Here is a 14,682-nt window from a genome sequence, read left to right on the forward strand (position 1 = left end):
AGCCGAACATGATATAGACTGTATTAGAGTTGTTCATCAATAGATCAGCAGCAGGATATAAAGTCACGTGTCTGAGGAAGTTTCTAGTATATTTCTTTATTTATATTCCTGCTTCTTTATTAATATTCCCAACTGTCAGTGATTCTGTATTTTCAGGCCAAAACATGGAGATGCCGGGGATTGAACCCGGGGCCTCATACATGCAAAGCATGCGCTCTACCACTGAGCTACATCCCCCTGCTGGTCAGAAGCATCACCACAGGAAGTGACTCAACACATCAGACCAGAGAACACATTCTATATGAATCTATTTCTACAGTCTGTGTTCATACATTAATTATCTATTTGGTTTATTTCTGTTCTCTTATATTCAGTCCTCATTCATTACACTTTAAGACACTCTTATTTAATATCTGTATTTCAAAAGTTGATTATCTTGATAATTATGTACAGAATGTAAAATAATAATGTTTTAATATTTAGAATTTGTTTTCTACATTTTACATTAACAAAGTAAAATAACAAACTGTAAATTGTATGTTTATAGCTTGTGATTGTCATCGACTCTGGTCCCACTTTGTTTGACCGGCTTCAGGTGTAGACCAGTCTCAGGTATAGACCAGTTTCAGGTGTAGACCAGTCTCAGGTATAGACCAGTTTCAGGTGTAGACCAGTCTCAGGTATAGACCAGTTTCAGGTGTAGACCAGTTTCAGGTGTAGACCAGTTTCAGGTGTAGACCAGTCTCAGGTATAGACCAGTTTCAGGTGTAGACCAGTTTCAGGTGTAGACCAGTTTCAGGTGTAGACCAGCTTCAGGTGTAGACCAGCTTCAGGTGTAGACTGGCTTCAGGTGAGGATGGTTAGCTTGTGTGCTCCGTGTACAGAGGCTGTAGTCCTCCAAGCGGGCGGCCTGGGTTCAATTCCGACCTGCTTCCCCACATCAGTCCCTGCTGCCTTCTTCCTCTGAGTGAAGCTCCTGTGTGTTAAACTGAGACACAGCTGAGCGGACGCTCCTCTCCGTCGTGTCATGAAGCGAGAGGTGACGTGTTTGTTCTGAACTCACCTGCAGACGTTTGTGTTTGTCCCTGAACTCACCTGCAGACGTTTGTGTGTGTCCCTGAACTCACCTGCAGACGTTTGTGTTTGTCCCTGAACTCACCTGCAGACGTTTGTGTTTGTCCCTGAACTCACCTGCAGACGTTTGTGCGTGTCCCTGAACTCACCTGCAGACGTTTGTGCGTGTCCCTGAACTCACCTGCAGACGTTTGCGTGTGTCCCTGAACTCACCTGCAGACGTTTGTGTGTGTCCCTGAACTCACCTGCAGACGTTTGTGTGTGTCCCTGAACTCACCTGCAGACGTTTGTGTGTCCCTGAACTCACCTGCAGACGTTTGTGTTTGTCCCTGAACTCACCTGCAGACGTTTGTGTGTCCCTGAACTCACCTGCAGACGTTTGTGTGTGTCCCTGAACTCACCTGCAGACGTTTGTGTGTGTCCCTGAACTCACCTGCAGATGTTTGTGTGTGTCCTTGAACTCACCTGCAGACGTTTGTGTGTGTCCCTGAACTCACCTGCAGACGTTTGTGTGTCCCTGAACTCACCTGCAGACGTTTGTGTTTGTCCCTGAACTCACCTGCAGACGTTTGTGTGTGTCCCTGAACTCACCTGCAGACGTTTGTGTGTCCTTGAACTCACCTGCAGACGTTTGTGTGTGTCCCTGAACTCACCTGCAGACGTTTGTGTGTGTCCCTGAACTCACCTGCAGACGTTTGTGTGTGTCCCTGAACTCACCTGCAGACGTTTGTGTGTGTCCCTGAACTCACCTGCAGACGTTTGTGTGTGTCCCTGAACTCACCTGCAGATGTTTGTGTGTGTCTCTCTGACTCTGTGATTTGTTGATGTCCTCGCTCTCTGGATGGAGTCTTTGGTTGCTTCTCTTTGTGAAGCACTTTGAGTGTTTTGAAGGAAGAGACTGTTTGGAGTTCTCTCTGTGAGTGAAGGTTTAATCTGCTTCATGACGTCTGTTCTCCACTTCAGCTCTTCAGTGTACTTTAAACGATGACCAGCAGGGCGCTGCGAGTGACCAGCAGGGCGCTGCGAGTGACCAGCAGGGCGCTGCGAGTGACCAGCAGGGCGCTGCGAGTCTGTCCTTCTCCAGACACATCGACCCCCCATAGAGTCCAAGCTCCCTTTCTGTTATTCATGATAATAATCATTGTCTCTGGTGTCTCCTGGTTCAAACCGTTTGGACACATTTTGACCTTTGGAGGTCTCTCAACTTTAGCAGAGCGGAGCCTCCTGCGGATGCAAGATGTTTAGATTTTATTATGCAAACTATCATGCAGGGTCAAACTCCCACTTTTCACATTTTCATTTGTTTTCATACAATTTAGATTTTAGAATGAAACTTTGCAGGAGGAAGAGACAAAACCCCTGAAACACATTCACATCAGCGTTCTCCTCGTAAAATCTACCACACACTCAACCAATCAAGAGTTGACCAATCAGATCAGCTTAAACTCATCTCTCCTGCGTCATTAATATTCTCTTCACATTTTCAGTGTTTCCAGTGTTTATCTCTCTCTACAGTTCCATCATTAAAACCCGTCTTTGTTTTCATGTTGATCTGAAAGAATTCACCTTTAAATGATATTTGCCCCAAACTGTCTCTGAAACAGACTCTGTCACGGAGTTAGCAGGCAGGAAACAGGGAGGAGGACCCAAGTGCAGAATAAACTCATTTAATTTAACAAAAAGGCAAAAACAAAAACTTACTTAAAAAACTAAATCCAAAACGTCTCGAAAAGCAAAAACAAAGGAAATTAAAAAACCAGGAGGCGAAAACACAGGGAGCAGGGAGGAGCAGGGAGGAGCAGGGAGGAGCAGGGAGGAGCAGGGAGGAGCAGGGAGGAGCAGGGAGGAGCAGGGAGGAGCAGGGAGGAGCAGGGAGGAGCAGCAACCAAAGACACAACGACATACAAAAGACAATGAACCAACAAGAAACTGAGGTAAACACAGAGACTAAATAGACATGGGGTAATCAGACAGGTGAGACTAACGAGACAGGTGAGGAACATCAGGGTCATCAAGACAGGAGGGAGACACAAGGAACAAAAGGACACAAGACCAGAACACTGAAGACATGTACAAAGTAAAACCCAACACCACCACCAAAACCAGATCTACAAAATAAAACAGGAAACACTAAAGACTTAAAACACAAGACAGGAAATAAACTAACATGCAACATAGGAGGACACAGAGAGACACTCAGGACTACAGTAAACACAAGACTATGAAACACATTAAAGCACACAAGGGAAACAAATAACACTGAGGACAGAATGAAAACTAAAACTAGAAGAAACACAGAGACAAAACCAAACCATGACTCTTTTTATTCTCTCAGTCAGCTCGCCTTCTTTCTAAAGCTGCTCGATGAGGACACATGATGTTTAGACCACACAGATATGGTTTGGACTGTTGACATGGATGAATCATTCTGACATCATACAAGAAGCCTGGTTTCATTTCCTCGGGTATGAAGTGAACTGAAGGAGGTCGTTAGGTTACTCCTCAGTGTGGGTTTTTTGGTTTCCTGTCAAACTGAATTTTTGCATCACCTCTGAGTTTCACACACTGCTCCTTTTTATCACACCTATAAGACAATCAAACAGCTTAAAGTCATGCTGGTCTGTTTTCTGTTTGACATGTTATAATGTTCACAGAGCTTCACAAGCAGAGAATAAACAGAGAACAGATCAGAACGATCCGGATCGTCTCTAACTGAATACAAAGGTCACAAACAGCTCGACTCGACTGATCAGGTGATAAACAGAGACACGTCTGCATCTCGCGAGAGCTCAAATCTCACGGATGATTTAAAAAAATGAAGATTTGTGGTCGAGAAGCAGTTTTGGTCCATAGCTCGGATAATGTTCAGAGACGGGAGTAAGCTACTGTGAGTGCTCCTTTGTGTGAGCCAGTATAACGATCTGTTGGAGTGGGTGGATGTAACATACAGTATTTGGATGCCAACCGCCATTAAAAGAAGAAGAAGAAAGTTGTTTTTCTGGTAAATTCAGCACAAAGTTTCACATAGTTCCTGTTCAGGGTTTTTTTGTCACCTTGTTCGTGTTGGTTTTCTCAGAGAAGGAAGAGAAAAGACTCAGGGTCAAATTGAACAAACCAGAAAGTTTAATGAAGCAAGGAAATACAATGCAGATACCGAGGTGTTGTCTCAGCTGAGGGTCGACCTCACTGACTTAAGGTTCAAGGTTCAAGGTTCAAGGTTTTCTTTATTGTCAATTCCAAAATATGTCAGACATACAGTGAAATCCAAATTACATTTCCCCACGGTGCAATGTAGATAAAAAAGGTAAATAAAATAAAACAAGGTAACAAAGATAAATAATATTTACATTAATAAACCTAAATGTGCAAAAAGTATAAAGTTGAATAAAATGGAGTATAAAACAAGATTATAAGAAAAGTGAAACTTGTGCAATAAGTGACCAGCGTTCTGTTTCAATGTTCAACCAGGAGGAGGTTCCAATGTTCAGTGTTCATGGGGGCAGAGGGGAGGGAAGAGAGGGGAAGAGAGGGGAGGGAAGAGAGGGGGGCAGAGGGGAGGGAAGAGAGGGGAAGAGAGGGGAGGGAAGAGAGGGGGCAGAGGGGAGGGAAGGGAGGGAAGAGAGGGGAAGAGAGGGGAGGGAAGAGAGGGGAAGAGAGGGGAGGGAAGAGAGGGGCAGAGGGGAGGGAAGGGAGGGAAGAGAGGGGAAGAGAGGGGAGGGAAGAGAGGGGCAGAGGGGAGGGAAGGGAGGGAAGAGAGGGGAAGAGAGGGGAGGGAAGAGAGGGGAAGAGAGGGGAGGGAAGAGAGGGGCAGAGGGGAGGGAAGGGAGGGAAGAGAGGGGAAGAGAGGGGAGGGAAGAGAGGGGAAGAGAGGGGAGGGAAGAGAGGGGCAGAGGGGAGGGAAGGGAGGGAAGAGAGGGGAAGAGAGGGGAGGGAAGAGAGGGGAAGAGAGGGGAGGGAAGAGAGGGGCAGAGGGGAGGGAAGGGAGGGAAGAGAGGGGAAGAGAGGGGAGGGAAGAGAGGGGAGGGAGGGGAGAGAGGAGAGAGAGTTCAGCTTCCTGACAGCTTGGTGGAAGAAGCTGTTTCTCAGTCTGGTAGAGCCGGCCCGCAGGCTGCAGTACCGTCTCCCCGATGGCAGGAGGCTGAAGAGGCTGTGTGAGGGGGGGGGTGGGCTCACTCACAATGCGGGTTGCTTTGCGGGTGAGACGGGTGCCGTAGAGCTGGGTTTCTGTTGGGGCCCAACATTTTCAGGGCAAGGTCGTCTGGGGTGAGTGAATGGTTCTGATTTAACTTTTGTGGTCATTTTTATTTAATAGCTATTTGTGTCACTATGTTGTAATAATGAATACTGTTCTTCATTTGTATGTTTTTTAATCAATATATCAATATATAACCTATACATGGGCTAATTATGCATAAAACCTTGCACAAGTTAAGATCATTTAATTAATTTTGCTCATATAAAACCATGTTTTAGTTCATGTTTGTCAAATAAGTAACACAATATAAACTTAGCAACAAAAGCAATAAAATAAGGTGAAGTTTGGTAGATTTGGTGAAATTAAAAAGAGCATTCTGTTTTGTGTAGCGCTGCCCCCCCGTTACTGTCATTATTTTTTCGTTTTAAGAACCTCTCCATTACGTTTCCATTCAGATTCAGGCGCCGTTTACACGGAGACGCTGTGACAGTAAGACGAAACATTTGGACATGCGCAGTAGTCGACAACAAACGACTATGGCGGCGGCTATGTGCTTCAACAGCTATTGGCGTTGTATCAACTTTTAAAACAGAACCTTGATATGATACTGTGGTGAAGAAAGACTCAAAAATGAGCTTTTAGTCTCAGTCAACACATTGTCCCAAGCAGGTACTTTTACTTAGACAGAACGTAAACAACAACATCACACTACACTGCCAACAGCAGGAGCTCATTAACATCAATACCCCAAACACTCATGGTTTACACCAAAGTCCAGAACACCCATAATGCTTTGCAGCATCCAGTCCCCGTGATTTGCTCTACGATCGCTACAATACATCGTGTATGTCGCCGCCCAAAGAGCATCGAATACTTGCGGCAAATAGTTCAACCTTTACCCGAGCACAGAGCGACCATACGCAGCATTTCGGGAGGACTTGGGAGAACTAGCCGCTGAGGAGGAGGTTGTGGAGGAAGTGGTTATACTGCTGAGTGTCGCGCATGTCGTGTTGTAAAGTTCCACTGCCCACTACTGGCCGGGCGTGAGAACTACATCGTTTTCACTCAGGCAAGACCTGCCGTGTAGACGGTGTACATGATGGGTGGGGATGCTCTCCATGGTGCCTCTGTAGAAGGAGCACATGATGGGGGGGGATGCTCGTGCTCTCTTCAGCTTACGGAGGAAGTAGAGGCGCTGCTGGGACTTCTTGGCCAGTGATGTGTTGTTGGCTGTCCAGGAGAGATCCTCACTGATGTGGACCCCCAGGAACTTGGTGCTGCTCACTCTCTCCACAGGAGCACCGTTGATGGTCAGGGGGGGTTTGGGAGTGGGGGCCCTCCGGAAGTCTTGTCGATATTCAGGAAGAGGTTGTTGTCTTTGCACCACGTGGCCAGTTGGCCCACCTCCATCCTGTAGTGCGTCTCGTCGTTGTTGGAGATGAGACCGACCACTGTTGTGTCGTCCGCGAACTTCACAATGTGGTTGTTGCTGAAGGATGGAGTGCAGTCGTGGGTCAGCAGCGTGAAGAGCAGGGGGCTGAGCACACAGCCTTGGGGGGCCCCGGTGCTCAGGATGGTGGTTTTTGATGCGTTGCCACCAACCCGCACAGTCTGAGGCCTCTCGCTGAGGAAGTCCAGCAGCCAGTTGGACAGGGAAGTGCTGAGCCCCAGCTGGCCCAGTTTGCCGATCAGCTGCTGAGGGATGATGGTGTTGAATGCTGAACTGAAGTCTATGAACAGCATTCTGACGGATGAGTCTTTGGAGTCCAGGTGGGTGAGGGCTGGGTGAAGAGCAGAGCAGATTGCATCCTCGCTTGATCTGTTGCCCCGGTATGCAAACTGATAGGGGTCCAGGGTGGAGGGGAGGGAGGATTTGATGTGGGCCATGACTAATCTTTCAAAGCACTTCATGATGATGGGGGTCAGTGCAACGGGTCTATAGTCATTGAGAGTGGGTGGTGATGGCTTCTTTGGAATGGGTATGATGGTGGTCGTTTTGACCAGGATTATATACAGTAGTAAGTTGCCTCCTCTAACATGTTGGTGTGCGGTGTCAGCAGAAGCTTTAGCAGAGATGAGGTGATGTTCGTGTGTTAGTTTCTGATAAAGAAAGTGTCCTTGAGGTCCTTGTCGTTGAGTCCGTTTGGTGTGTTGTTTATATGAGAAGGCCTTTAATTGCCTCATTCTGTGCATTTATTCTGTTAAAAATATCAAACATTTGAAATGCAAAAATGCAAATACAAAATAAACGGTAAATAAATCCAGAACTCATTCATCAATCGTCTGCTGTCTCTGTCACCTGCCGCCTTGCTGGCCAATCAAAACCAAGTTCTCTTTGAGCAGAGCTGGGACTAACCACTAAAGCCACTAAAGATCACGTGTGTAATATTATAAAGTTTCAGTTCCTGTTGAAGCCTCCTTAAATCAAATACTGAACTGAAGGCTGAAAACATGGAAGCTGAGGACCTACAGGGACGCTCCACAGAAAGACAAAATCATACAAACACTTTCTAAAAAGCAAAATAATGGAACTTCAAATGTGAATTAAAAATGTGATTAACTTCAAGTTCAAAGTGCGAAAGCGTCTGGAGAGTAAAAACATGTAAAGATGTGAAGGTGCAGAGTGTGTCACGAGTCTCTGGTTTAGTTTAGTTTGATTTCTTTATCTGATGTTGTTTTATTCGCTGCGTCGTCCTTCTTCCTCTTTTAACTCTGACTTCTCTGTTGGTCTTTAGTGTTTCCTGTTTTATTTTGTAGTTCTTGTCCCGGGTGACTCACTTCCTCTCTTTGTCAGTTTTCCTCCAGTTTGATCGCCCTTTGTCCTATCTCTCCTCGTCTCTTTGTGTTCAGTCCGTCACACGTCAGCTTCTCTGTTACGCTTTGATTTTGAAAATATCTGGAGGGTTCAAAGAGAACAAAGTGAAACACAAACCTCCTCACCACGAGCTGCCCACAGAGAGCCCCCCCACTCCCCCCCTTACTTTACACTCAGGTGAGCTGCAGGTGGATGAAGGAGGGAGAGACATGTCAGTGAAGAAGAGAAAGTATGAAGGTGATCATGTTTCATTTCTGTGTTTGTCTTTCTGTTTTCAGATGATCTGAAATCTGTAAATCTGAGAGAGATGACGTCTTCAGTCCCACAAAACTTTGATTCTAAAGTTTAAAATGAAGTTCAGAATAAATCCTGGGTTCACCGCTTCACTGCTGGTAAATGATCTTCACTCTGCATCAGTTCATCCTCCTCCTCTTCTTGTCTCTGTCCTCTGTGGTTCCTCTCAGGGTGTAAACACCTCTGATACTTGTCTTCATTATTTCAGCAGCCTCCATCAATGTTTCAGAGCAGTTTCAAAAACACCTCAAACTCCTGCTCAGCTTCATCACTCAGGAACCTTTCTCTTTCTCTTCACAGATATTTATGATGAATATTGTCATCAGTCGAACCCTCATCTGCCATCGCACAGAATATGTGTCTGGTAACGAGTGCTGTCCGATGTGTCCCGTCGGTAAGATCATGAATCTGATTTCATTTGTTGTAACACATAACACATCTACTGCAAGGGGCCGCGGAAAAGAGGCAATAAATGAAGCTGATGCTGAGGTGCAATTCCTCAATTGTCCACTAGAGGCTGCAGAAGCACAAGAAGTCATCCTGGAGTCATCCAGACATGAAGTGAAATGATCATTCAGAGGACTTTCTGTCTCAGCTGAGTGAAGCTGAACTCCTGAGAGGCTGCGACCAAAACCTCTCTCCATAAGAACACTTTCTTCCCCTCAGCTGTCAGCTTCATCATCCCCCCCCCCCCACCCCCCCCCCCCACCTGCGTCAGAGGTCATCAGACTCTCAGAGCTGAAACAATGGATACGTGATGCTAACGATGCTAACAATGCTACGTGTGAATTCAGACATGAAGCTGCGTCCCCTCATGATAAACCTACCTGTGGTTTCATGTTCAAACAGGATCAGAGATATTAGCTGATTACATGTTAACGTTTTGTGTTTCTAACAGGGCATCGAGTCAAGACTGACTGTGAGGTGGATAAAAGTACTTCCTGTCAGCCGTGTTCAGAGGGAACCTTCATGAATAAAAGGAACGGATTAAAACACTGTTTGCCCTGCACTGAATGTTCAGAAGGTAAATAAATGTTTGTTGTTTTTATTACCTTCTTGATTTAAAGAAGTTATTTCAACCTGCAGCTGTTCTTATCACAGGAAGTGCTGTTCTCTGCATTTCTTGTTTGTTTCAAACCTTGAATCTGAACTCTCATTGGTGCAGATGTTTTAAACAGTCAGATTCAGGTTCATCATGTTGCTGATTAGAGTGTATCTAACTCTCTCTGTGTCCACAGCTTCTGGTCTGAAGATAAAGACGTCGTGTACAAAATCATCAGACTCAGTCTGTGAACCTCTGGAAGGATTTTACTGCTCAGAGCGTGATGGGTTCAACTGTTATAAAGCAAAGAGACACAGACGCTGTGATCCAGGAGAATACATCAGACAGAGAGGTCAGTTCACACACACACACACATCTCATCATGTGTAGTTTAATATTTAACTGTGTCAATAATCCCAGTGTGTGTCCTTCCTGCAGGAACGTCCTCCACAGACACCGAGTGCTCCACCTGCTCTGATGGAACATTTTCAGACGGGACGTTTACATCTTGTCAGAATCACACACAGTGAGTGAAGCTTCACATCACACATGGACACACCTGAGTTCATGATCCTCCACATGTTCCTGTAATAACTGTCCCTCTGTCATTACAGATGTGAATCAGAGGGTCGAGAGCTGCTGAGAGCAGGAACTAAGACAGAGGACGCTCAGTGTGGAGGACGACTGTCAGTCAGGAATGTTCTGATAGTCTTTGGTGTTGTTGGTTTGATTTCAGTATTCATTGCACTTGGACTGGTTTATTACAGACACAGAAGGGGAATAGATCATCGAGAACGAAGTAAGGTTTTCACTGTGACAATGAAACATGATCATGTTTATTTTATAGATATTATGGTCTGTCTCATCATTCATTTGATTTTTATTTCTAAGGTTTTATTTTAGGAAGCAGAAGAAGAGCAGCAAACTTCTTGGTATGTTTTAAACTGTCTTTACTCTCAGTCTGTTTTATGTTCAATGATTTAATAAAGTCTCATTTATTCATGTTTAACTTACAGGAAGATGTGAAGTCGACCCTGCAGAGTCTGAAGTCAGAAGATCCTGAAGAGGAGAAGAAAAGAGAGTCAGGTGAGAGAGCAGATGTTTGATGAGATGTTCACTGACTGACTGAGATCAACATATCCTGAGATATGACCAAACTCCTCTATTAATCCAAGCAAAGCAGGGATAAACTTGTTTAAATTTGAAAGATATACAATTACATCATCTGCATATAATGAGATCCTATGTTCTGTTTGGTTTACCTCAGTTCCTGTTAAGGAATATTTCTGGAGTTTTGAACTATTCTGAGAGTCATAAAGTTTTTCATAGTAATCTCTAAACTCCTTTTTGATTCCAATTGGATCCAATATTGTCTCCCCTTTACTATTTAAAATTAGATTCTTTTGCACTTCCAATTTCCCATCTTCCAGAGTTGTTTCCGGACCGCATCAAACTTTTTCTTTTGTTTGTGGACCTCTGTGGCAGTGTCCTCATAGAATCTCACCCTCTTGTTCTTGTATAAATATCCATTTTCGATCGTGCAGCCCTGAGCACCCTGTCTTTCTGCTTATAGTTGAGAAAGCACATAATCAGGGTTCTAGGAGATTCCTCCGGGTTTCTTTTTGGTCCGGTGCGGTGCGCTCTCTCAATAACTAAAGGCTTCTGTGACGTGTTCAGGTCGAGTACATCTTGTATCCAGCTTTGCAGAAATCCACAGGTGTCCATACCTTCCTCACCCTCTGGAACACCAACCAGTCGGAGGTTATTACGCCTGGATCTTGTTTCCAAATCTATAAAAAAAAAAATTCTTCATTCTCGTTATGTCAGCTACCATGACAGCATGGTCGTCTTTCTCCGCCTGATCTACTCTTCCCACACAGTCAGATACTTTTTTCTGGATTTCGTTCATGGCTGCCACAACCTCATCTGCTTTGTTGGGAAACTTAGCCACAGCGCCTTCCAGTTTGTCACATAGTTCAGTTTGCGTGTTTGACTTGTATACTTTCAAACTCCTCACGTATGGCACGTTGCAGTCTCTCCTCCATGCCTTCGCTGTCAGCGGGGCTGCGTGCACTTGGGTTAGCCTGCTCGATAGCTTCGGGAGTGTTAGCTTCATTAGCGCCAGCTGCGCTGGTAATCATCGCTAACTTAGTTTGCGTACTTGTCTTTGTTTTATCCTTATTCACTTTCCCAGAAATAGGCATCGTGGATCAATACCGAACTGTGTTACTGTACTACGGAGCGTTTCACTGTATGAATTTAAGGATTTATCTGAGTAACTCACGGAGCAGTTCGGGGCACGACCGCTCGCTATGGTGGCGTCTTCGGAAGTCGTTTTTACAGCTTGACTAAATGTTTGCTTTAAACTAAATCTCTTTTCTCCTCAGGTTCAGACGGGTCAGAGTGAACCATCTCCAGGATCCTGTTCTGGTCCAGCTGCTGGATCCTGACACACATTAATAACTGTGTATACATGTTTATACATTTATATCTGTTTATATGTGTGTGTATATATGTTTATATATTTATATGTATTGTCTAGGACACTTAATGCTAATCACTGCTCCTTTAAGTTGGTGAGCCAATTTACATCCCTGCATTGACTGTTTAATGACTGTACTCACACCTCTGGCATAAGCTCAAACACCTCTGTACATGCACATGGAACTAGTTTCTAGAAGGTCAGCACTTTGTTTCTAAGGCTCTTTAACTGTCTACAGGTCTCTTTTAACCAACACACGTTTTTCTCTCCTCACAGGTTATGTACATTATGCTATATTAGTTTTAAGTCTAACTGCTAATGCTAACTGCACAGGTTTAACATATAATTATATTCACTCTTAGTCACATAGGGGCTGCTAAATCTTGTTTGGGGATTATTGTATAGGGGGGGGGGGGGGGGGGGGGGAATCAAGAGAATGCCAAGAGTGTGTGAAGCAGTAATCAGAGCAAAAGGTGGCTACTTAGAAGAACCTAGAATATAAGACATATTTGGATATATAGTTTATAGTTTATAATTGTATATAATTCCACGTGTTAGTTCATAGTTTTGATGCCTTCAGTGTGAATCTACAATTTTCATAGTCATGAAAATAAAGAAAACTCTTTGAATGAGAAGGTGTGTCCAAACTTTTGGTCTGTACTGTATATATATACATATAAACAGATATAAATATATAAACATATATATATATATATATATATCTGTTTATATATTTATATCTGTGTATATGTATGTTTGTTCCAGTTTTTTTTTTCTGAGATGATGATTGAACACAAACAGGTTACATGTCCTGTGGACACTATAAAAACTAAATCAAGTCAGCGTTTAATAAATATATTTTATACCCTGTAGGTCAGCTTGTTTTGGTCTCATGAAGAGAAGCTTCAGTGTTTGTTGAAGTGGTCGCAGGTTCGACTGCGACAATAAAAAGGGCCTTCACCTTTTTTATTGTTCTGTTTAATGTAATTTGCTTCTGTCTGAAAGTGAAGTTACACTCTGGGTATTTATAAAGTCCAGTCTGTGTAAATGACCAGCAGGGGGCGACACTCCTGTATTACTTTTTCATTTGAATCCATGAGGCGACGTCCTCTTCTTCTAACTCAGCTTTGATTAAAACACAGACTGGAGGTTTAGCAGAGAATAAAGGCGTCATCATGTAGTTTATAGTTTATGCAGCAGAGGGCGCTGCTGATCCAGAGTCAGCCAATGTCTTCATAACTGGAGAATTTTTCATATCAAATCTGAAAGAAAAATAAATCAAATCTGTTTTTTTCCTACTAAAGGTTTTATAAAGTTAATTTACAAAGATAAATATGAATCCAGAACAGACAGAAATTTAAAATCAAGCAGAGGAACTAAAAAGCAAACGAAAGATAAAATAAGACATTTTACAATGACATATGTTGACGCTGAAATTCTTTCTTACTGTTGGTTTCTTACCATTAAAATTACTGGAAATAATTTGACTCTTTGTATAGAGAGTTGATGCTTCAATAAACAAATGGAGAATCTCAAAGTTCTGTCTTTGACCATTAGAGGTCAGCAGCTGTAAATTTAAGATCTACTATTTTAAACTGATTTACTAAAAGGCAAAGTGTAGGTTAGGGTTAAAGATTTGTGGACGGATTAAAAGTCCACTAAAGGACTAAAATACAGTTCAGATCAGATGTTTAAGAGTAAACTCTATTAGTTACTGTGTTAGTGTAATACTCACACAGGTCACTAGAGGGCGCACTGAGCTGCAGGAAACATTATAGACCATGGAGACAATCATCGTCCCTCTCTGCACACAGGTGTGTTTGTAGTGAGCTCAGGTATGTACCCCCATAGATGTATATAGAACACGAGATGACTCGCTCGTGCTGTTCGTCGATGGGGAGCGACGTAGCAACGTGGCGGCCATCTTGGGTTGATGACTGCTGTTATAAGGAGAGAGACTGTTATCAGTGTGGTAAGAAAGGCCACATTGGTCGCACGTGCAAAAGTAAATCCAAGATTGACTAAGGCAAAGAGAGAAAATACAGGGATGGCCAAACAGAGTTCAAAGGAAAAAGCCACACATCCAAGTACAGCAGGAGAGACAAGAAGAAGAACGTGCACTGTGTGGGGGCCCGAGATAATGAAGGTACACGTGAAGAGACGACGTCAGATTCTGATAATGAAATGTCACTGTATGCATTATCTAGCAAGGGAAAATATTCACATATATCTGTAATGCCTAAAGTAAATGGTAAGAGAATGGAGATGGAATTAGACACAGGGGCTGCTATATCTTTAATTTCATGGGATCAGTACAAAAGTTCAATGAAGAATGTGCCCATGCAGACTACTGATGTCGTCCTTAAGACTTTCACAGGTGAACCTTTGTTGCCTGAAGGGGTTATTCACGTGAATGTAAAGCTAAACAAGCAAACAGCCCAGCTACCAATGTATGTGGTTAAGGTAAATGCAGCCCCTCTATTTGGTAGAGAGTGGCTTAGATCTATTAAGCTTAACTGGAAAGATGTAAACACTGTGTATGGTGGTCAGTCAGGAAAGAAGGACAGCTTAGATGCTGTGCTCAAGCGGCATTCTGCAGTTTTCTCTGAGGGGTTGGGTTTAATGAAAGACATTAAGGCAAGGGTAACTCTTAAACCTGACAGCATCCCCAAATTCTGCCCACCACGTAAGGTGCCCTATGCTCTGAGATCAAAAGTAGAGGCTGAACTGACTTGCCTCACTGACCTTGGTGTGATCTCACCAGTGGAGCATAGTGACTG

The 14,682-nt window shown here is 43.8% G+C and overlaps 1 protein-coding gene across 1 annotated transcript; it reads left to right on the plus strand.

The window, feature by feature from the left end:
* Positions 1 to 5,124: 5,124 nt before the first annotated feature.
* On the plus strand, positions 5,125 to 9,950 carry LOC306833418 (tumor necrosis factor receptor superfamily member 14-like; the record flags this gene model as incomplete). The annotated part of the gene is made up of 6 exons (XM_079358665.1): positions 5,125 to 5,337; positions 8,363 to 8,476; positions 8,679 to 8,772; positions 9,277 to 9,402; positions 9,617 to 9,772; positions 9,859 to 9,950. The coding sequence occupies exons 2-6, from the start codon at positions 8,435 to 8,437 to the stop codon at positions 9,948 to 9,950; spliced, it is 510 nt and encodes a 169-aa protein (XP_079214791.1). The 5' UTR covers positions 5,125 to 5,337; positions 8,363 to 8,434.
* Between the last annotated feature and the right edge of the window lie 4,732 nt (positions 9,951 to 14,682).

This window comes from Symphodus melops, assembly GCF_947650265.1.
Source record: "Symphodus melops genome assembly, chromosome: 13".
NCBI lineage: Eukaryota > Metazoa > Chordata > Actinopteri > Labriformes > Labridae > Symphodus > Symphodus melops.